The sequence below is a fragment of the Lygodium microphyllum genome, chromosome 13 (genome assembly GCF_053477565.2).
Source record: "Lygodium microphyllum isolate KBCC chromosome 13, Lygodium_microphyllum_v1.1.10, whole genome shotgun sequence".
NCBI classification, from domain to species: Eukaryota; Viridiplantae; Streptophyta; class Polypodiopsida; order Schizaeales; family Lygodiaceae; genus Lygodium; species Lygodium microphyllum.
In genome coordinates this window covers 36,020,994-36,045,823 of record NC_141147.1, presented here as the reverse complement: position 1 = coordinate 36,045,823, position 24,830 = coordinate 36,020,994, and the positions used below count along the sequence as shown (strand labels likewise).

The following is a 24,830-nucleotide window of genomic DNA, read 5'->3' as shown; positions in this document are numbered from 1 at the left end:
TATAGCTAAATGCCATGTCCAATGTCGTTGGAGCCATGCGAACCCATATCATAGCACCCTAAGCATGTGAAAAAGAACATACCTTTGACACGGAGCATGGACCCCTAACTTAAGGACCAGGTATATCACAAAAGACATAAGATAACATAGAAAGGTTATAAAATAGTTTGAGTTGGAACATAGGGGTTAAATGCCAAACATCACATGCAATGATATCCTATATGTTAATGAAAATATAGTTATCCCACTAAGGTATATCCTAAACAACAGGCATTTCTTTAGTGCCCAGATTTCAAAATTAGAATGCAACATGAATCCAAGGTTTTGTCTTCCTCCTTGTTGCCTCTACAAATGGAATCATTAGAGTTTTGAAGCTTGATTAGAATTTGAGGAGCTGTTCTAGTTGTGAAGGTTTTCTCATGGGAACAATTTTCATGCAATTTTTTAGTTTTAAGAAATAGACAAGCAAGCCACATGAGAGGTTTTTAAAAACCTCCTATCTAATTTTAAAAAATTAAATGAACTTTGATGAAAAGGCGAAACCTATTTTTCAATCCCATGCAAAAGGAGAGAAAAAAGATTATTTTTGGAATGGGTTTACATATCCCTTTTCCATTTTAAGAAATGGCTTTTAGGAAGAACACCACTCCTTGGGTGTTTCTTGGAAACCCAATGGTTTTTAGAGAAAATCGAGAACCTCCCCATGTGGCCTTAAAGAGGGTTCCTAGTTTTTTGGAAAAACCTTAATAACTACCCCATGTGGCCTTAAAAAGGCTTCCTAGTTTTTTGAAAAAACCTTGGCGCGCCCCCCACCCCCCCCCCCAAAAAAAACAGCTTTCATACAATATGTTAATTGACAATATTAGTGCCGTGGTGGGAACAGGCCCTTGGTTCATGGCGCTTGTGCAGTTATAATCTACGTTGGGGGGCATCCATTTGAGTTTTTGGGCATTTAGTGGGCAAACGTGTTCATAAAAACTCCCTGTTGTTACACCCGGAATGCTAGGCAACATTAATGTCAAGATTTGTGTGGGAAAGTCTGTTTGTATCTTTTCGTATCGGTTGGATGGCGATCTTTACGTGTGAACCGTCCTCAATCATCTCCCGCTGCGACGCCGGGGCGTCTCAAGTGTTTTGGCGATGCGCTAAAATGCGTGAATATTTGCATTTTTAGGCTCCCGGAGAGCGAAAGCTGGTTAATGATCGACGGGGTTATTAAATATAGCCATGCATTTATTACTGTAAGTTTTTTCTACAAAAAATAATGCGATTGCAATAGTGGTACGGGAATATTTACATAGCCAATAGTATGAAAATTCACATAGACAAGCTTAGCTATGCTAACGAGCGTCGCCATTACTGTGAGTTGCGCGTCCTCCCCCCCTATCCACCATAACATCACTATCACATCTGTGACCACGCAAAAAGAAACAAGCATTAAACAACGGAAGCTTATTACACTGCCTAGAGTCCGAGCGGGGCGTCGTCGCCCAGCGCGCCCTTGCTTCCTTTTCTTCTCTCGAGTCTCATGACTCGTGTTGTCCGACTGTGCTCTCTCTCACGAGTTATGTCTATAGAGCTAGTCAATCAGATGAGCATTTCTGGCTGGAAAGAGAAGAAAAGTCAAGTCCAAATGGGCTAGCATTTCTTGCTTTGTCCACTCTGTTTTATATCTGCCTCTCTGCCATGCTTCCTAGCGTTTTACAATGCGGCAATACACCTGCTTCACAAGCTCCGCTTCTCTCCCACACTCCACCTCGGTTAGCACCCTCGATTGCTCCTCGGCTCCATCTTCTACTACATTCGCCTGTTAGTAACAATCCCTCCACTGTAACTTCCGTGCATCTATCTATCTATCTTAATTTGGCTGGTTGAACACGCTTGCACCGATTGTCTGGCGAGAGATCATCACCATCATGCAGCTTGATCATCTGAATGTCATATGGTCCCTGCTACTATACTTCCAATCCCGCTTCTTAAAGTCATGGCCGGTGAGGAGCCTCCTAGGTTACACCTCACTGCCTAACGATCGCCCCATTAGTGCTGGGGAGTCAGTCTTCGAGTCTGTGGAGAAGTGCAGCACCTCAGGGAGGGAGGAACAGCTGGTGGTGGCAGACTTGGACGGCACTCTAACAAGATCAAACAGCTCATTCCCTTATTTCATGCTGGTCGCCCTGGAGGCAGGGAGTCCCCTGAGGGGCCTGGTGCTGCTCCTGTGCTCGCCTCTCATATGGCTGGTGTACAACTTAGTGTCGGAAGCCGCGGGGGTGCAGATGCTGATCTTCGTGTCGGTGGCGGGGCTGAGGCCGGGGGTGATCGAAGGGGTGGGGAGGGCGGTCCTGTGCAAGTTCTACTTGGAGGATCTACATTCGCAATCGTATAAAGTCTTCCTGGCGTGCAAGGAGAGGTGTGTGGTGACGGCAAACCCGAGGCTGATGGTGGAGCCGTTTGCGAGGGAGTACTTAGGGGCAGGAAGGGTAATCGGGACGGAGCTGCACGTGTGGAGGGGCTATTGCACCGGGGTGACAGCCGGGGCGGGGGTGATGGTGGGGGGAAGGAAGAGAGAGGCGGTGAGGCGGGCGTACCGGGAGAGGCAGCCGGATGTGGGTCTCGGGGACAGGCCGACGGACCGGCCATTCCTGGCTCTGTGCAAGGTGAGAGGATGAGAATGCATGCTCAATGTGTTTCGTCATTAATTTGGCTGTAAATCACTAATTAGTCATTCATTAAGTTCTCATTCTGACTAGTACGATATATGGTATGATCCTTGTTTTCCAGGAAGCGTACATGGTGCCCCGCAAACCCGTCGAGGCCGTGCCACGCCACATGTATCTCAAGCCGCTCGTCTTCCACGACGGGAGGCTCGCCATGCGCCCCACCCCCCTCGCCTCCCTCTTCATCTTCCTCTGGCTGCCCCTCGGCTTCGTGGTGGCCGTCTTCCGCCTGCTCACGGGCGTCCTCCTGCCGCTGGAGGTCGCCGCGCCCATCGAGGCCCTGCTTGGCCTCCGCGTGCGCATCCGCGGCTCGCCGCCCATGGCGCCCGAGGGCAAGGGGGTGCTGTACGTGTGCACGCACCGGACGCTGCTAGACCCGGTGTTCCTCTCGGTGGCGTTGCGGCGGCGCGTGACGGCCGTCACCTACAGCCTCAGCCGTGTGTCGGAGATGATGTCGCCCATCCGCACGGTGCGGCTGACGCGGAGCCGGGCGCAGGACGCGAGCACCATCCAGGCACTTCTGCAGGAAGGCGACCTGGTCATCTGCCCGGAGGGTACGACGTGCCGGGAGCCGTATCTGCTGCGCTTCTCGTCGCTGTTCGCGGAGCTGACGGATGATATTGTCCCGGTGACGATGGACGTGAAGATGGACGTGTTTCACGGCAGCACGGCGCGCGGCTTCAAGGGAATGGACCCATTCTATTTCTTCATGAACCTGCGGCCGCAGTACACGGTGACGTTCCTGGACCCGTTGCCCAAGGAGGTGACCTGCTCTGCGGGCAGGTCGAGCGTGCAGGTGGCGAACCACATTCAGCAGCAGATGGCGGAGTCCATGGGCTATCAATGCACCAGCCTCACCCGCCGCGACAAATACCGCGTGCTGGCTGGCAACGACGGCATCGTCCCAGCCCAGCCAAACATGACGGCCCTTACTACTACTACTAATCGTTCTATAGCCACATCTAGTCGCCCCACATCCGCCTGGCGGCCCCGCCTCGTGGGCGCCTCCCTCTTCAAACCTCCCCTCGTCGGTCGTGCTGCAGCTGGCGCCGCCCCTTCGCAAACCCCCTCTCACCTGAAGCCTTGATTAATATTTATCACTCCTGCTTTACTATACTCACTTGATTGATTAATTAGACAGTCGGTCCCTCAACACAGGTTGGCCTATCGTCGTCGTGAAGGCTGAACCGCATCGCCGCAGCCCGCAGGGTGCCTGGTGCGCCGCCCTCCTTCAAGGCTACTGTGCATGTACATCTCTTCTTCTGCAAGATTTGTTTTATATAAGTCAAAAACTTGAAAAGGGATCTCCCATCACCACAAGCTGTGTTGATGAAGCTGGATCATTACTTGCAGTTCCCCGAGTGTTTGCGTGTAACAATAAACTCTACTGTTGCCTCCCCATTACAGCTTTGAGCAATGAGCCCCCGTCCTCTTTAACTTTGCTCCTTTCCTTTGCGTGTCGCGTACTATTTATAAAGTCACTGCCCAGTGCCTGCTCCGGATCTTCATGGAATAACTCAGTAACCACAGATTGGACGACGCCCCCCACCAACTCTTTTCGAAGCACACAAACTCGTCCAATTATCCAGTACTTGCCGCCAAGGCTGCAAAAGAAGCACCCTGTGGATGACTTGCAACCCTTTTTTGGCAATATACTTTGGAGCAATCACTAAATGTGAATATCGTGTAGTGGGTATTCGTGTCTTTTTTTACAAAGCGCAATTGTTTGTTGAGCGAGGTAAATCCCTTGAGATGGAAAAAACTCAAGTACATCCCCCCCATCAAGAAACTTCGAAAAACCTTAGCCGTAGCTTTGCCTGCAAACTTAGAAATATCTAACAACCAGCAGCCACCCAATTGGACGAGAGAGTTGTGGGAAGGACGACAAGGATTCAGAATCCAATGTCGCACCCTCGAGTGAAAGAAGGGTGTTGCCCATTAACCAAATTATCCCTAAAGGTATTAAAAGAAACTTGAAATTTTATTGCGAGTCCTGTTTTAGATTGTGAGATAAGCATGCATTAATCACTATAAATTACTTAATTTGATAAGCAAACTTCTCTAGCATTTGATAGACTGAGTATGTTCAAAATTTGAAAAGAATGTTGTGCCTTTCAACATTATTTCAAAGTGAATAAATTTTAGCATGAGAAGCGCATGTTTGAGGGAGACGTGGCAAAACAACCAACCAAAAAGCAAATATGTGAACTATTTTAATTGGTAAAACATCTACACCCAAAAGGTAGATTAAAACTTCATAATGAAGAAATATGAGTTTGTGTATAAAAATGTACATGCACTTTCCATCTCTCGTCTAAAGAAGTAAGTAAAGTCAAAAGTCACCATTTATAGGCTTTAAAAGTCGAATAGAAATGGGTTGCATGTGCATGGACTTTTTTGTCAACATAGATTTGATCTTGGACAAAGGTTCAAGGACCTTAATTGGGTGATTATTTTAATAACTAATGCGATGCAATGCATGTCTAAAGCTAGCACAAATTTTCCATCCAAATGTATGGAAGCAACTTCATTTCACAAAATAATTTAAGGATTCACAAAATAAGGTTGGAGAAAAAATTAACAATCATAAAAAGTCAATCATAAAGGGCATTTGCCATGGTCTAAAGTTGCAAAAGTGTAGAACAACATTGTTGAGCACATTTAATTGAGTTACTCTTGTTTTGTGAAAAAATGAGAATGAATTATGTCAAATGAAATTGTGAGAACATCTTAACATAGCTTTTTTGGCTAGAAACTCGAAGATTTTAGTACGAGAAAAATGGAATGTAGTTATAGGTTACTTTTTATCCGGAAATATAGTCAACCCATATTGCTATCATAGATACAAGAAGGGTAGTTATGAAGTCCCCAAAGGTTGAAACATATAGGGGAATATTGCTCTTTAATTATAAGTCCTTTTGGCATAGATTTGATCTACTTTTGTGTGTGAGAAGACTACATATATGGGAACATTGCTCTTCAATGAGAAGAAATCATTTCAAATCAAACAAGAACATCTTAGTGTTATTACATTTGGCTAGAAACATGAAAATTGTAATAAAAGAATTATAAAAAGTAGTTATAGATTGTAGTTTATCTCGAAAGTACTCGAGGCATACTACTATTAGATCTTTTAATGAGAGTTCTCCTTTATATAAAGTAGTCTTCAAGCCATGAAAAACAGTTTCCCCTTGCTTTCTTGTTTATGATTGAACGTTGCAAAATTTGAATTTAGAAACCATGTCATGGCTTCTCTCATTGAAATCACATTGGTTGTATTACTAGTACTTGGTAGTGGGGCTAAGAATGCCCCTAGAATATGCAGTAAAGAACAATATCATATGGGACACATTACTATCCAAAAGCTTCAAAACCATGTTTTGACTCTTTATTTGTTCAAACCAAATTCTAACTATAGCTCAATTGTTGGCTTTCCAATATTCAGATTGAGGCTTTCACTCAAATTTCCAAGCTATATGAAAAAACCAGTACATGTGACAACCACAAGTTTGGACACCACCCTTCCAAACTAAACCGTAAATGTGAAATTTATGGTTTGCTCTTACTTGGAACTAGCTAAGAGCTAATTGCATATGATAAATGGGATTTTTCAGGGTTTTAATAACTTGATGTTCAAGATTCACATGCTATGTATATGCAAGTACAAGTTTTTGTTAGCTTATGTTTGTTGCCTTTATACACATGGGTTTGGGACTAGAAATTTATGATGATTATTGCTACACCAACTACACACTTTATTGTCTTCCTCTTTTTGCCCTATATATGTCACTAACTTCCATCCATTCACTAGACTAGTTAGATGATGCATCCTCCTCACAACTAACCACAATAGCATTGCTTTCATTTAAATGTAGACCTTGTTTTCCCAAGCCATGAACTTCTAGTGTATCTTCTTGCCCTAGGATTATAGTCATCATCTTTTTGCAAACTAAAAACATTCTCTTTTGAGATTATAATAATTGACTCTCTAAGATGTTCAATGTTTGTAAATTAAAACCTGTATACTAGTATGTCTATTGCATCAAGTTTCAATCTACTTATGCATCGGCTTGATCTTTGCTCACTCTCTTTTTTCTTGATATTTCCCATTGAATTTATGGGTTGAAATTTTGACTCACTTTTGTGAACTTCCAAGCTAAATTGATGTATGGACCAAGTGGTCATGAAAATAATATAAAATTTAAAATGAATAAATAGGAAATGGGTTGCTAATGGGAAGAGGTGTATGAGACCATCGGTTCATCTTTATGCATTACATTCTCCCTTAGACCTATCAATGTCAATTGAGTCTAGATAGATTTTTCCATTGTTGACTAGAATTGAACTAATACTCTAGGCAACTTAATGTAGTGCATAGTTGTCTTGTAAATTTGACAAATTTCACTATAACGAGAATTGATAGTTGCTTATTCATGATTTTTTTCTCATAATTGATCTTGCTTTGCCATTGCTTTTCCCTCTAATTTATTGTGGTTTTCCATCATGTAGTTTGAAATGAGCCAAAGTTCTCTTTTATTTTTAGCCAACTTGATAAACTGTGTCAACTTTGCATGAGTGAGTTACGCGTTTTCAAAAACTTGCTAAATTTCTCTTTGTTTTTTTGTCACAACTTAGATGCAATGGATTAACATCTTGTCTCCATAGTAAATTTTGATCATGTCTCACTATAGGCTATACAAGGCTACATTGATTGTGCTCATAGAGCTCTTGGTTTTTTGTCCATCGTGTTACTTTTTTTAATGATATATACTTCCTTGGCCATTGTTTTTAGTTTTGGAGGCCATACCTCATCTCATTCTCAATGTTTTGAAGTCATGATCTATCTTAGTGTTGGTCATGGTGCTTTTTTATAGTATGTTTGTCATGCTTTTGCCCTTGTTCCACATTATGATTATCATGTTGATGATGTAAAAGTCAGCTTTCTGCAGTTGTGGATATGTTTTTGATGCAATCATTGTGATTTTACTGGTCATCATGATCTTCAAGCAATGGGATTTCAATAAATGATTGTGATTTTTTTGCAATCATTGTGATTTTTCCTCATCATTATCATCATCATCTTCATGCTACGAATAAGCAAAGTGTAATATTTGTCTTGGTTGTGGGCATGTTTTTGCTAAATTTAAATTTGTAAGCATAGGGAGATGTAGCTAACAAGTTCCAATAACTAGCAGATGAGATTCGAAAGTCTAAGTAGAAAGAGAGTAAACTTGATGCATAGCATTAGTTGGCTATAAAAAAATGTTGTTTTTGAATATCTAATTATTAAGATAGAAAATTAAGGTGAATATCTAGAAAAATTAACAAAAAAATATAATTAACAGATATAAGAAAACTCAAGAGAAGAATGAGAATTACATCTTAATTGTTATGCCTAACTAGAAAGGGAGAGGATCTATTGCTTTCACCTTGGAAATACTATTTCTACTAACATTACTCAATTTTGTACTTGATGAGTCCCCTTTCAATAAAATTTAGTTGTATTTGAAGTAGCATTTGCAAGGATACCAATATGTGGGTTCTTTAGATTGAAGTTCAAAGATGACGGAATAGGTTTGTGAGTTGTAGCTTAACATAAAAGCCACAAGCTATTGAGAACAAGACTATAGTACATTGTTTGTTGAGGTGACTTCTTTAGGCCCTTTACAGCTTTTCTTGTTAGGAGAATCATTCAAATTTTGAGGATTTAAGGTTTGTCATTGAGATTAAGTTTGGCAACCAAACCATGTCTTCCAAATAGAGCCAAGTGTAGCACAAATGCACAAGGTTAGAAAAATAACAATTGATCTTACTAATCAAAGCGAGTTAGAAGTATTTACACATGATTGGTTGTTATACATCTCCATGATATTATAATGGTTTGTGTGGCCACTTGGCCAATGAGTGCTAGCTGAGGATAGCCAATGAGGAAGTTGAGGCATAGGCTTTGAGGAAGCCTACAAAGGTTAGGTTCATGCCAATGAATGAAATCAAAGCCAATGCTATATGTAATGTACCCATACTTGTATTAAGACAATGATGAAAAATATGAGATAGTAACTCAAGTTTTTGTTAAAGAGAAATAAAGTATTACAACATTCATGAACTGTTGCATTGCTAAAAACAAGCCTAAGTGGTAGAATTTGATCAAGACTACTCAGACTACTCAGATATTTCTCTATGTTGGGTATGGATGTGATGGATTCCAATTGTTGGGAATAAAGGGCCAATGTGCCCACGCCCACCCTCGGTGAGAATGTCCCTTTATGGGACATTGTACTATTGATGCTAGGAGCCATATTCCACAGTGGATTCTGTGAGACCACGGTGGATTCCGTGAGGTTTTTATTCCACGGTGGATTTCATGAGTTTTTTAGTGGATTTCGCAAAATTATATTTATTTTTCGGGGCTCGTACATAAGGTGGATTCATTGTGCAAGAAGTTGACGAGGACACCTGCCCTTTTCGGGCGTCATGTTAATTTAATGTGCATGTGGGTGATTCCATAGCAGGTGATTTTGAAAAATAGATATTTAAATTAATGGACGTTTATGAGTTTAGAGTGCACTCGTATTAAATTAAGGTTAGGACAGAGTTCCAACCTATTTATTTATTTTGTAGTTGAAGACTGCTAGGTATTCATTTTTGTCAGTTTAATTTTATTATTTTCTAACAATTGTGAATGCTTCAGTTGATGTGTAGAGCATGCAGTGGTGGCGTTGGGAAGCATTGGGTGATGGCATGTATTCAGATTATCTAGAAGAAATTATCATTTTTGATGGGCGCGCGTCTTATTATTAAAGGCCTGGCGCTAATATTTATTTAGGCACACTTATTTATTAAAGCGCTTGACAAGCATTTATTATTTTATATACGCATAGGTCCTTGGTTTAAATATTTATTTATTGGACATTGTATTTGGGCACAGCTCGACTTTTGGGATGCCCAACCACTTTATTCTTTATTTGGACAAAAGCAAACACAAAAGCCAAAGCATGAAAATTGTAAAATGGGCTATTTTTGAGCTTGAAGATTAATAAATTTATAAATACATGCCTTGTGGAGCGCTCCTACAAGGCATGGAGGGAGATTGTACTCAATTTGTCTTTTTGTCTCATGTCGTGCGAAACCTTGTTCTTACTTTATTAGTTTTAGTAGAGTTCTTTGTTCTTGGACCTTCCGGCATTCTACGTGCGCATACATCATCCGATTTGCGCACCAACTATATATCTATCCGATGTAATAAGTGGTACATGTTGAAGTATCCAAAAGAATATAACTGTATTAGTCTCTCTCTCTCTCTCTCTCTCTTCCTCTCTCTCAACCTGCATCTCCATTAATACACTCTTGAAGCTCCATGAAGCATCAGTATTTTTGCATCAAACTAGTATTAGAAGCTAAGCACTTTGGAGAAGGGGATTCAGACATTTTAGTTGAGAAGTAGTCAATGGATAAAACCTACAATTTGATAGCAATGGCAGCCCATCAATGAGGCATGTGTTGACTAATTGTGATCTCTACACTCAATGCTGTGCTTCAAGTCTTTTTCAAGAGTTTATTAGTGATTGATCAAAGCTTAACAAGCTCTCATTTCAAGCAGTAGTACTCTATAGGTCTTTAGGATAGCATCACACTGTTTGCGTTTGTTTTTAGGCCTCTCTTCCTGACTTCTCTGACATTTACACAGGCTGTAGCTACTCATTGCTGGCCTTGCAAACCCACTGGCATTTGTCAGGACACTATTTGACATTGGCATCAAGACTTGGCATTGATCTTGAGTGGTCTACACTTAGTTATTGGCTAGAATATAGAGCTGACAGTCCGGAATTTACAAGCAGCCCCTACCTTGAGTTGTTACTACTCAACGACTATGCCTATTGGATGTCTACACATGCTTACATGATGCAAACACATTGGGAGATGATGTGCCTTGGATCTAAGCTACTTTTGGCCTAACTTTAGCAAGATTTTACTTAGTTGACATTGAGTTTTGGCTGTTGTAATAGCAATGATAAATGCACTTGGTAGAGGTCTATGATGTACCTATTGCTTGTTGGGCCATCTCTCAGGTACTATTAATGCAATGTACATGTACACCATGAATGCCAATTAATTGAAGTGACTTTTGGGGATGTTTTGAGCTTGATTAGGAGCTTGGAAACATTGTCTTGGGTATGGAAAATTATAGGCAGCAGGTACCATACCTATAAGAGACTTTGATTGAGTTGTATGCTTTTGGTGAAGCTCTCTAGTATTGATTTGGTATTCAAATAATAACATTTTTTAGAGTAGTGTTTATACATGCTTTGTGCATCATATTTGGGTTGAAACAGATCTTTTTATTCAAACTCCTTTGATGCTATACACTGTGAACAATGAGTACCATTTTGTAGACAATCTATGCCTAGAGTTGTTATATGCTATTTTGTGACGTATGCTATCGATCTGAAATGCTTTGGCTATGTTGGAATACGAGCTTGGAGACTCATTGTTGTTCAACATAGAGAAGCTAGACTCTACCTATGCTATGTGGACTAGACTTGAGGAGTTGTATGCTCAAAAGAATGCTGTTATTGGTTGCAGAAGTTGATGGACCTTCGTATGAAGGAAGGTACAACCATGTCTATACATCTCAATGGGTTCAATTCAATTTTCAGTCATCTGGTTGTCTTGAAGTTTAATATTGATAATGAGTTCAAGGCCACTGTGTCTTGCTATGTACTTTGCTTGAAAGCTGGGATACATTAACGGCAGCAGCTATAAGCAACTCAAATGTTATGCTTATGTACTCTGATGTGAAAAGCTCTTTGCTTATGGAAGAGCTGAATCGATAAAATATTGCAATAAACAAGTCACCTAGTGCATTGTATACTAGAGGCCATTCTTAGACAGCAACAAAAGTGAAAATTTGATAGTAAAGGACGCAATCAATCTTGTGGAAAAGATGTTGAGTGTCATCATTGTGGCAAGAAAGGACACTTTAAGTGGGATTACTGCTACAAGTGAAAGAAAGAGAAAGGCAAGGGTAAGAATACCGATGATAATAAAGGATGAGAAGAAAGACAACCAACTTGCAAAGAAGAGTAATGTGAAGATATAGGAAGTCAATGTGGTTAGCCATGAGAGTGAAAATGGGCAGTAGTGATATACTCTTTATTTCTTCTTGCTTTAGTGCACACTCATTGGTCACACATTTAGATGATGACATGAATACTTGGATCTTGGATTCAGGTGCTTCATTTCATGTCACACCCCATCATGAGTGGTTCTTTGCCTACAGTGGTGGACATGGTGTTGTCCACTTGGGGAAAAACTATGCATGTGATATTGCAGGCATTTTCAGTGTGTAGCTAAAATTTCAACATGATTCGGTGTTCACCCTTCATCATGTGAGGCATGTACCCCAGCTTAAGAAGAGCTTGATAAGCACAAGGCAACTAGATTACGAAGGCTATCACACTAATTTTGGAGATGGAAAATGAAAAATATGTAACGGATCTAGAATAGTTTCTTGTGGCTCTAAAAGTGATACCCTCTATCCATTGCATGTATCTAGTGTGTGTGACCAAGTTGTTGCCATTACCAAGCAACGGAGTGTTTCCTTGTGGCATGGCCAGTTGGGACACATGAGTCAAATTGGAAAGAAAGTGCTTTCGCATTTGGGTTTTTTACCGTGTTTGAGGCGTGCTAATTTTGACCATTGTGATCAATGTCTTTGTGGTAAACATGCTCAAACATCACATAAGAAATCTCTTTTGTTGAAATCTTCTTCTCTAGAGTTGGTACATTCAGATGTATGTCAAATGCCAAGGTTGTCACCAGGGGAAAATAAGTATTTTATCACTTTTGTTGATGATTCTACACACAAAGTCTGGCTGTATCCTATCCATCATAAGGACAAGGCTTTGGATAAATTAAACAAATTCCTAGCATTAGCTAAAGATATGATATGTAAGGAACTCAAGTGTCTTTGCTTTAACAATGGTGGGGAATATGCATCTAAGGTCTTTCAAGACTTTTGTGATAGTAAAGGGATAAAGAGGGAGCTCACTGCCCCTCATAATCCATCCCAAAATGGAGTTGCAAAGCATATGCATAGGACCATTCAAGAAAAGGTCTGCACTATGTTGTCTCATGCTACATTACCCCATATTTTTTGGGTAGAGGCTATTATGATAGCTATTCATTTGATTAATTGATCATCGAAACAGGTCTTTGGGGAGGGAGAGTTCCTCAGAAAGTGTGGTCGGACAAGCTATCTTTGTATGCTCATGTGAGAGTGTTTGGTTGCTCCTTCTGCAAGGCTTTTAGGCATATTCGTAAGGAAGAACACAATAAACTTGAGCCAAACTCATGTAAATGTATTTTCTTAGGATATGGTGATGAGGGTCAAATGGGGTATCAATTGTGGGAACCCAAGAAAAGGAAAGTAGTACATAGCAATGATGTTATCTTCATCAAAGGTTGCATGCACAAACAACCCGAAAAGACAAAGGAGGTCAGAAGGGTTGTATTCAGGAAGATGTGCCAATTGGATAGCAGAGAATGACTACTAGGCAACACCAAATACTTGCTATAAATGGCCCTAAAAATGCAAGAAAAAATGCTAAAAATGACTAGCAAGCAATTTCCTATGATGTCTCATAGTCTCAAAAGGATAATATGCATTCTTAGGGACAACTTGAACTATCAGGACAACATGTTGAAATTTCATGACAACAAGTTGTAAATGTAGATTTGCAATCCCAGTAACCAGCAAATGGCAAACCTTTGCTTCGTACATTGACCTGACTTTCAAGGCTGCCTCTCATAGGTTTATTCCTAGTGCTCAATATGTTGTAAATTATGTCATGTTGATTGATTATCATGAATCATCATGCTTTAAGAAAGTAATGGTGGACAGGAAGGACATCTAGAAATGGCATAAGACTATGCTGTCAGAGATTGAATCTCTTGAAAATAACATCACTTGGGACTTGGTGTATTTGTCTAAAGGGTAGAAGATACTACCATGCAAGTGGGTTTATAAGATAAAAGTCACTTCTAGTTCCTCACCAAATTACAAAGCACAGCTTGTTTTGCAAAAGGATACAAGCAGGAACATGGAGTTGATCTTGATGAGATCTTTTCTCTTGTAGTCTGTTGAGAAATAGACAAATGATGTATGCTCCAGGAAGAGATGTCCTGAATCCCATATGCACAGTGAGGAGAGTAAACAACCCAACTACTATAAAGCATTGTACTTGCAAGAGGAGTAATGTAACATGATGGTAATTTTGTCATTTTAGTTGAGAGTCTGAGTCATTGTTTTCCAACCACACAAGACTGTGTTTATGAGTCCAAGACAATCAATCTTGGAACCTAATTCACTTGTGTGACACTCCATCTTCAACTTTATGCCTTCATGAGTTTACTCTATCTCTTCAAGCCACCATAGCCATGCTTTAGATTCATTCATTTGTCATGGTATCAGAGCTCAGCTAAGCATGGCCCAAATCAATCTATCTCTCCCCTCTACTCTCTCAAGCCTTCTCAACTTCAGTTCAACTCAATACTAGCTTATGGCCTCCATTTTCATCTCTACATTCACTTGATAGTTTTTGGCAGCCATAGCCAACAACATCCTGCCTGTTTGGAGGCCTTAGATCTTGTCAAAGAAGAGGAGATAGCTCATGCTTTGAACTAAGAAAATATTCTCCTACTCAAGACGCTTCAGGCCAACATATCAAACCTTGAGATTGGTCTCTTCCCTGCTCGACATTATGCATTTCCCAGGTTGCTTCCCAGAACTGCGCCGATTTCAGGTCGTACACAGAGATTCATCCCCTATGTTACTGTGCGATCTACCTTGTGAGCATAGGGCTTTTGAAGCTCACTATGCAAGCCTACTTGCCATGCAATATCTTGTGCAATGGTCAACTCCTTGAGCTGCACGAGATGAAAGAATAGTCGACTATCTGAAACCCTAGATGAAGCCATAGCCAAAAACTTGAAAAGCTTGGCAACCTTGTTCCTTTTTCATTGCCATCATCAATAGTGATTTTGATTACTCTGACATTACCTCTGAAGTCTAGAAGTGCCCAAGGAAGATAAAAAATTACCTAGCATCATCAAGCCCAATATCAAGGTCTAGTATCTATTGATACTCAACAAGTGCTTCTTGGCACTTAGGGCTTTTTAACTTAATCTCAAGAGTAAATCATCTTATGATCGCATTTCAGCTACTTCAAAGCCTACTCTTTTTTTTAATGATTTGAAATTCCAATGTTTCAAATTACACTAGCTAGTTTTGAGTATGGTGGGCAGAATTACTGCTCCAGCTAATAAGCTTGCAAGAGAGATGTTACATTCCATTTATGCTCGAGGGCTACAACATGGTATCGAGAGAGCTTTGGCTATGGAAGATTTGGTAGCACATGATCTGAACCATTTTGTTCAGCAAGCCCTATGAGTGAAATTGGGTCTTTCAAAGAATAAGAAAGAGAATGGCAAGTTCAACAAGTCCATTGATAAGAGTCATAGTTTGGATGATAGCAACTCGGATTTGGATGAGAACACCAAGGGAGACAATTAGCAGTGATGAGGAGGACTCTAAGGAGAAGGAAGGAAAGAAGTCCAAAAAGTTCAAGAAGAAGGACAACGGTTGCAAATCCTTAGAGACTACTTGCAGGTTTGCAAAAACAAAAGCCCTATGGTGTACCAAGTGTAATAATAGAGGTCTCTTTGTGGCTGATTATGGCTTAAATCAGTGTTGGCATGGGATTTGCAAAACTTCTACTCATACTATGGAGGTCTATATCAATATAGTTCGTATACTTTGATGATGGCACACACAAGGGGATGGCAAGGCACTAGAGAAAATCGGCCTACTAGTTGAAGTGCTTTAGGACTATTGGTAGTGTCAACAATGATAGTATCTTACACTCAGTAAGACTATTTGTCTTCCAACATGGGTCATGGAGAATGAGGGTGTGGTTGAGATGGTGGAGATGGTGTTTCTTGATCCTTTAGGAGAAAATGCTTCTTCTATATGCAAGAAGGGCATTGGTGGGCTAAATGTCCAAATACCCAAGCTTATGACACTCAAAAGTAGAAAGGGTAGGATAAAAGATCCATACCTTCCATGAGTATGGTGGAAATTGAAGAAATTTTGGCTCTGGTAGTGAATGTGGTAATCTTCTTTGAAAAATATCTTAAACTAGCACCAGACAAATCTAAAAGTCCTTCTTGAGTGGAACATGATGAAGTATACCATTAAGTTGCAATATGGTATGTAGCACAGTTAGCAATGGTGATGGAGGAGCCAATCCTTGTTCTAAGGCCCAAACAAGAGAAAATAGGCTTGGCAAATCTCCCAATGTTAGGAAATTAAATGATCCCATAGTCTAGAGCTATTTTGGTGTTTTTAGTTACAATTCGTTTGGGCCATCTTTTAAACTTGGTTTCAACTTCAAAGATCACCTTATCAAGATGGTTCAACCAAATTACCCTATGTAGCTAGTATAGGAGACAGTAGCGATAATTGCAAAAGTTCTCTCTGAGGAGGTTCAAAAAGTGTAGCGGGAGTTTGCTTCACCAAGTCCTTTTTCTAATCCAACCATTCTAGTAATTTCCATTTGATGTCAAGGCTAGGTAATCTATGATGTTCTCCTAGATAGTGGATTAGGAGTGAATATTATCATTGTGGCAACATGTAAGGATTTTGGGTTGATGGATTGGGAGCTAGTCTTATTTTTTATCAAAATGGTGAATCAACAAAGAGTGTGGCCACTTGAACTTCTCTGCAGAGTCTTCATCAAAGTGGTTGGGATTCCCTTCTTAGTTTCATTAGTGTTTCTCAACATGGAATAGGTAGGAGAAGATTTTTGCTTTAGCTGGGATGACTGTGGTTATAGTATGCTCAAGTCAATCATAATTGGGATTTGAGATCATCTGATTATTTGATAAGACCATCATAAAGTCTGATTCTGCTTGAACAAGATTTCTCCCCCACTGCAACATTCAAGCTAGTGGTGGCCAAGTCTATTCATATGGTGTAAAGATTAGATGATGATGAAGAGGTAGCTTTCTTGGCAACAAGTGCTAATTTGGAACTTTTTTGTCTGGTGGATATCTTACACATAAGTCAATAATATCTTGATTCATAGAGTGTTGGCACCTCTCCTTCTAGAGGAGGTTCTAAAGGTTGTAGAGCCAACATTGGTATAGGTACCAATGGAATCAACTATCTTGGAATTCAGGGAGAAAGAAGTGGAAGCTATGGCTATTGCAAATTTGGATATGACAGGAGTGTTGTGGCGAGAGCAAGAATTGAGGCCAAGCTTCAAAAGGTGACAAGGGTCATAAAGGATGAATTATCTATAGTCTACCTTGGCCGTGATGAAACCAATTGGATGGAACCAAGCTGGTCAAAATCAATGCTAATTTGGATTTGGAGCTTTGTGAATAACTGATTGCTCTATTGAAGGAATCTAAGGATGTGTTTACATGGGAGTATTCTGACATGAAGAGCCTAGATCTCCATTTGTATCAACATCACATTCCCCTAAAATCAGATATAGTCCAATATAGAATTAATTCACACATGGAAAAGTGGTGAAAGATATAGAGTGGATTCACACATGGAAAAGTGGTAAAAGATATAGTGTGGATTCACACATGGTAAAGCTTTGTGTGGGGTTCACTGCTTTGATTGACCATGCATAGTGGACCTCTTTCATATTCATTGATCCAAAAAAGAATAAGAAACTTAGAATCTATGTGGATTACCAGAAGCTAAATGAAACAACCATCCCAAATCCCTTTCCCTTGTTGTATTTGGATAGTATCATGAATGAGGTAGCTGGTCATGAGATGTACTCCTTGATGGTTTTAATGACTAAAACTAGGTTTGACTTGCTCTAGAAGACTAGTCAAAGATAGGGCCTTTATTATAGTGTAGTCAATTATGCATTGTTTGACTTACTAGGCCACTTTCCTTTATGTTGTATCTTATCTATACTTTGTGTACATTGTATTATGTGTGGAAGAAGAAGAAGAAGCCAACAAGAAAACGTTTTGGCCCTCCATCTCTCTTCTTTGTTCTTGAGTGAGCCTCCACTTGTGTGTACGGGGTGTGTTTGGCACAGTAGCTCAAGGAATTCCCCACACCAGGTATCAGAGTAGTACCATTGAGAGAGGCTGGTTTTGAAGGTTGAAGTGAAGGAGAAGAACTAAGGATTTGAGAAAGCAAGCAACCGGTAACAAACTCTCCCATTCTCCCACTCTTTCTCTTGGATAGTTCCTGTGTGGAGGCACCAGAAGCAGGGTAGTGAAAATCTCAGATTGCTGTGAGATTTGATGTGCAAGTAGAGCATTGTATATTGTACATATAACCCCTATAGATCATTCCATTATTTTTTTGGGTAATTTGAGGCCGATTTGGGTCTCTTTTTAGAGCCGCAAGGTTGCAGACAATAGTTTCAATGTATACAACGATTTCGGCTATATCAATTGAAAGTGGATGCATAGGTTGCATATTTTAAATTTGTAATTTTTGAGGTGTTTGCGAGGAAGCAAACATAAGTTTTATATGCAAATAGATTGCAGGTTACATGTATTGTTGAGAAATCAGTGAAAAAGATTACTTAATATATTGCTATGCACTTGTTGTGAAAGGTTGCAGAAGACCTGCTTGCTATTTTGTATCATTTTTGTGATAATGGTAGAGAAAAATGAAAATCCCATCATTGAGAAGTTGGACAAGAACGACTACCCTTCATGGAAGTTTTGTGTGATGAACTTCCTCATTGGAAAGGGCCTTTATGAGTTTGTTTCAGGTGAAAAAAAGGAGGTAGAGCTAAGTATCCTTGTGATTGCAAATGAATTAAAGGCATGGAAAGAATGGAATGCAAAAGACAAAAAGGTGATGTATTGGCTATTTGCAGTCATTACTATGTTGGAAAATTTATAGTTATTGATAATACTATGTTGGGACATATCAGAAATACAAAAACTTCACATGCAACTTGGACAATTTTTTAGAACATGTTTTCAGTAAATACAAAGACATGGAACATTCAACTCAAGCAAGAGTTAGATACCTTGAAGAAAGGGAAAATCTTTGTCAATGAGTATGTTTTGAAGGTAAGGAGCATTGCAAACGCTTTAGCAGGGATTGATGTAATGCTTGATGATGATGATTTAGCTTCATTTACTTTGGGTAGCCTCAATAATGAGAAGTCTTGGAAATCATTTGTTACTTCTATATATGTACAGAAGCCACTTTCAAATTTTGATGACTTGGTCTCTCTCATGATTACTGAAGAGATCAATATGTAGGGTGACTTACTTGAAAGAAATGGTGAATAGGTCCAAACATTTTACTCAAGTTCAGAAAGGGGACATGATAGATCCTCTTTGAGAGGTGGTGGTATGGGACGTACTAATGATAATTAGAAAAATAGGTTAAATGAGTAATTTGGTAAAATGCAAATTTCAAGAGGTTGTGGAGACTTTAGAGGTAGGGGGAGCTCTAGAGGAAGAGGTGGATGGCAGAACAACAGAGGTTTTGGAAATTTTGCTATTGATTGCCATTATTGTGGAAAAAAAGGTCATATTGCAGCCCATTATTATGCTAAGAAGAACGATATCCGTAGTGGTAAATTGCAGCAAGGAAACTATGCATTATCTTCATGACAGAATGAAGGAAAAAATGAGTGTCTGTTTGTTATGCAACATGTAACACCATATTGGGGAATATGGAAATTTCCCAGAAGTTTGGGACACGTGGTCAAATCTTTAGATTTTTCATAACTTGAACACTATAACTCCAAATCGAGCGATCTATCGCTCAATAGATTCCATTTTTCAAGCGCTTTCCAATGATAGAACATATCATATGGTTTTGAGAAAGTTATGGGCATGTTATCCAGATGCCATCTTTTTAGTATTCAAAAAATGGAAATTGGGAGATTCCCAAACTCACTAATATTGTGTTATATGATAAATGCTGTTATAGGAAAGGCGACACATGATGATGTATGGTATATCAATTCAAGTGTATCTAATCATATGAATAGTCATGTTGAATGGTTTGGAGAGATGCAGGACTTACAAAATCAAGGTTATGTATAGACAAGTGATGTTTATGCCATCTAATTTTACACACTAGAAAGGTTTCCTTATCCTTGCATGATGGCCAGACAAAGAGTCTATCAGATGTATTAAATGTGTAATTTATAATAAATAATTTAGTGTTTGCTGACAAAATGATAGAGCAAGGGTTGAAGGTTTGATTTAGTGCAAAAGGTTATTTTGTAGAAGAATTTAATGATAAGTGTAGGTTCGTCACAAAAGAAAGTACAGTTGGCTGCATATTCACTTTAGATGCTAGATGTTACCGTGTTTCCCGCAGCACAGAGGAGCGAAAAATGGAAAAAAGGAAATAGCAAAAAAGATGCAGTATAAAAGCAGAAAAAGGCGCCTTGACTGGTAACCAGACCCTGAAATATTTAAATGTTCAGGCACGACCCTCAGAAAGTCTCAGTGTCGCCCCGAGACAACAAAAGAGTAAAAGGCGCACCATTAAATATGGAAGCGCTCACGAATCCTTGTAAAAGAGCGCCAGGCTCGCTCCTGTACAAATTGTACGCATTAGTTGGGAATAGGATAAAATTAGAGTGGTGAAAAATGGGAAAAAGGGCCTAGGCTGGCTGGCCATGTAAAAAAGGGAAAAAGGGGATGATCGCCCAAAAGAGATTTAGGGTTTTGTATATAAAGTTGAAAAGTGAATGAGAAGCTCATTCTTTTGCTGTGTGGCAAAAAGAGTCTTCTTCTTCCTCTCTTCTTTTCTCCTTCTTGCTTGTGTGTGCTCTTGAGAGAGGGAGTGTGAGAGTGTGAGGGAGTGAGGGATCAAGTGGGTGAAGCTCTTCACCATCTCCCCTTCTCTTCTTCCCTTCTCTTCTTTTCTCTTCTCTTGCACGCACGGCTATGGAGGATGGAGCTTGGAGATGGAGGAGGATTGAGGATGCTTGAGCTAGCATCAAGAATCGTGGAGCTACCGAAGTGCAAGAGAGAGGAGGGTACTCGATCAAGCATCAAGGTAAGCTCACTATACTCGTAGGATTGACGGCGTGTCGACTAGGTGAGAGATAGCCATTAGAGCTCGCTTGGAACGCCTGAAACAATAAGCGGTCCGTGGGTCTTGGCGGTTGAGCGAAAGCTCCCACATTTTGGTTTCGTTGCCGGGACCAACGGATTCAAGCTTGAGCACTTGCGCGCCTCATATCGAGCATCGAAGTAGGGGATTCATCCCCGAAACGGAGCTTGAGATAGGTAGGAAGTTTAGGTGTTTTTGATCTTCAAAACAAGTAAGTATTTTGGGATATTTTGGTTGTTTGATGATTGGAAAGCATGGAGAATCTATTTCAGTTTTTTGCCCGATTTTTGTTGCATTTAGTGTAGGTTAGAGTTAGGAAATCGAATCAGAGAAGGGTAGGGTTTACTGTTTCAAAACAGGGCAAAACAGGGCAAAAATCATGCAAAATGGGTAAAATGCTCGCTAGTGATGCCTAAGATTGGCAAGTCAGTGATTGGGGGCATCAACGCCACACTTGGGAAGGGATATAAGATCCAGGAGGCCAAGGGAGAGCTCATTTGTGCCATTTCACAGAGAGAGAGAGAGAGAGAGAAAGAGAGAGAGAGAGAGAGAGAGCTCTAGCCCGTATCAATTCGATCGCATCACCGACGCACTTACCGGCCCATTCAGGTATACGAATCTCTCCCTCTACTTCCCTAGATAGGATCTGGAAGTGCATGGCCATGGTGCCAGCCTACATTTGGTGAATCGATCGAAATCGTGTTCGCGCGGGTTACACGCTCCGCATTCGGCCCGTTCGAGTGGCCTTTCCTGGGCTGAGTCCCAGAATCGGCCCTCGGCCCACTCAGCCAAACCCTAGTGGCCCTTGGACCGAGCAAACAGTCCGAGTCAACCCATTCGGCCGTCCGAGTCAAAATTTTTTGCCACGTGGCACATCCGGCCTCAGCCTGTCCGAGTGACTCGTTCGAGTCTCAAATTCGACCCTCGACTACGTCCCAAATTCGGCCCTCGATCCAAGTGCCGTTCAGCCCGTCCGAATCACCTTGTCCAAATTCGCCATTCGGCTCATCCGAATCAAAACTGTCCGAGTCTATCCCTGAAATTCGGCCCTTGGCCACGTGCCTCGGCCCGTCCGAGTGACCTACTCGGACCCTGCAATTCGGACCAGTTGGTCCGAGTGCAACTTTTTATAATTTTTTTTAGAAATTTGACCTGACCCGACAAATACGCAGCAGCGCAAACTGTCGAAACCCTTCGGGCGCTCAGAACTTGATTCTGGCATGCGTAATAAGAGAAATTATAGTGCGCAGCCGCTGGGCAGCTAGAAGTGGGCAGTTGTGAGACCCAAGGACTTAGACGCGAACCGCTGAGTTGTAAAACCTGATTGACCGAAACGAAGAAGGCGACATACGAGGAAACCCTAAACCCTGACAAAACGGCCAGAAAATGGATCTACAAGCCTATCAAGCCCGAAACAATCGAGAGTGTGTAAGACGCTGAGGAATTGCTTGCTGCACTCACATTGAATTTTCGCACTTGAAGTACACTTAAGAAAGATGAAAGCCTAATTGGGCACAAGTGTACGAGAAACGACACACGCACTGAGTGAACATAAATTGAGGACTGTATTTAATAAGTCAAGGAACTCACCTAGATAAAACCACTCAAGGAACCCACCGGTAGGAAGGACCCAAGACATAGACAAACCATTAAAGCGCAGAATAGGACCAAGCAGGGAGCGCCAACGACGAGGATCTGTCAAGTCTATCCAACCTGACCGATAGCATAGTGGAGCACGAGAACTCGACCATGACGGAAGAGAGCTCAGACCATCGGTCTAATGAGGAGCTCGATTTGAACGTATTTCCAGATGCTATTCAGCTCTGGTGAGCAGTTACGATATGCACGCCCAGTATGAGCACCACGGCAGGACAGCAGACGCAATCGTTGCAGATCTAGAAGAGAAGAGAAGGCTAGCCCATAAGGCATTGCAAGGCATAGCTGAGTACAATAGGGATCAGCAGGCTAGGAGCCAAAGGCAAAGCATGGAGCTGCATGAGGTGCAGTGAGACTTGATGTTAAGTGAGCTTCTCATGAAACGGTTGCTCGATAATACAACAGTAAAGCAGAGTGCCACTGCACTAGCTACGTTGCTGCTCACAGGATTAGGGGTGAACCAAGGCTCAAAGAGCCAAGCCACGATACTGATTGTTGCCAAGCAACTCGATAAGTACCAACCTCACGACGACCCATACAGCTTTGTTGAGCAGTTTGAGCAAGTCTGCGAAGCCAACGGCCTCAAGACCAAACTCAACACTTACAAGCATTCGGGCTTTGCCTAGGCGACAAGGGTAGGACGTGGTACACAAGCCTAGACGCTGTAGAGCGAGCCAACTTCAATGACCTCAAGGATCTCTTCATCAAGAGATTCGCCGAGCCCGGATACTCCGATAACCTGCTAGTATGCTTGATGGACATCGGGCAGAAAGAGGAGGACATCTGCGACTACGTGACCCATGTGAGGAGTCTCTTTAAGAGAATCCCTCTGGGTGAGCGACCGACTGACAGAGCAGTTTCGACTGTATTCATCAGCGGAATTTGAGACGAGGAGTTATATAAGGCTTTGGCAGGCAATTCAAGCTTGCAGCGGGACGCGGTGGCTAGAGTATTTGAGGAAGCCATTAGAGTCGATGATCAGCTGAAAGAGCGGAGCTCCAGGAGCTCAAATCTAGAGGAGACCAACTCGGGAAGCTCAGAGAGAACGTCAGCCTCTAGTGAGCGGTCAATCCCATCATCCCAAGATAAGGGGAAGGCCACCGAGACAGACCAAGGCTTGGCTGAGGTCAAGATGGAATTAGCCAAGTTGCAAGACATGCTGAGACAACCAATGCGCCCGCACGTCCAATGCGTGTATTGTGGCAGAAACCACTTACCGGCCGAGTGTCAGGACCCTAGGTCAAGACCTTGTGCTAACCATGGTAGGTTTGGCCATGATGTCGCGCATTGTAGATTACCAAGAAGACTTCCATACTCGCAACCCTACGGCCAGCCTTATCTAGTGAACAGGCCGCAGCCATTCTTCGGAAGGGGAGCCCCATTGGCTCTTCCCGCGCCTAATGATATGAAACCAGCCGTCCCTAGAATGGACCTTAACCCTACCGGCATTCCTAGACCGCCTGGTCCTTACGTGACCCACCCATCGAGCGACGCTCCAGTACACTACGTGGAGGAGCCGAATGATGAAGAGACCTACATATACCCTTACGTCTCGCATGATGACGAGGGCAACGTGGTCCTCTTGGATTATCGACATGTGCCGGTGATGGCATTAGGAAGGGGACGAGGTAGGGGCCTAGGAGGGCAAACGCAGGATGTAGTCACTCTTGAGATATCGAGCTCCACTCGTGATATGCCAGGGTGACCGTTGTGCATTTATGTCACCAACTTGTTAGTTGCAGATGCGGTTGGTACACCGCCCATGAATAATAGCTAGATGACAGCTATCCTTATCTACTCTAGTTCGTGGCTCAGTTAGTATGCCACCTTAGTTAGTTGAATTTGGTTTGAGACCCATATATAGGGTTCTTCTATTTCTATGTACTTGAGTTCTTTTGGCTTACACAACTAAGAAGAGGAAAACTGTTTTCAGCCTCCACCTGTGTGTGTATTCCCCCATTGTGCAAGCAAGAAAGCTACAAGTGAGACTCCTTCCTTCTCTCCCACAATCTTGACATGGTATCAGAGCTTGTTCGTGGTAAGGAGCTCAAGAAAGCAAACCGAGTTCGCGGTGTTCTGGTAAGAGGACCAGTGTTGCTTTCATTTTTCTGTTTTGGGAGCAAGTCTCTGCAGGTAGCACAGCCGGAAAGTGCAAGAGTGCATTGTCTCAAGTTGAGACACCCTTCGCGGTGAAGCAAGAGGGCAGTATATGCTGCGGGAGAGGGCTTTAGCCCATGGTGACCCTGTTTTTTTGATTTGAGACAATTTCGGGGCCTGTTTTGGAGGCGGAAGTTTTCTGCACGCACTCAGGAAATGGCCCT

The 24,830-nt window shown here is 41.6% G+C and overlaps 1 protein-coding gene across 1 annotated transcript; it reads left to right on the top strand.

Moving 5' to 3' along the window:
* The first annotated feature begins 1,344 nt into the window (after window positions 1–1,344).
* LOC148026508 (glycerol-3-phosphate acyltransferase RAM2-like) lies at window positions 1,345–4,034 on the top strand. Its single transcript, XM_087690955.1, has 2 exons — window positions 1,345–2,654; window positions 2,779–4,034. Exons 1-2 carry the CDS (start codon window positions 1,917–1,919, stop codon window positions 3,799–3,801), a joined length of 1,761 nt encoding a protein of 586 aa, XP_087547081.1. The 5' UTR covers window positions 1,345–1,916; the 3' UTR covers window positions 3,802–4,034.
* Window positions 4,035–24,830: the final 20,796 nt, after the last annotated feature.

Coding starts and splice junctions, on each gene's coding strand:
- LOC148026508 (XM_087690955.1), top strand. CDS start 1,917: ATGCAGCTTGATCATCTGAATGTCATATGGTCCCTGCTACTATACTTC. Junction 2,655..2,778: donor CATTCCTGGCTCTGTGCAAG/GTGAGAGGATGA, acceptor CTTGTTTTCCAG/GAAGCGTACATGGTGCCCCG.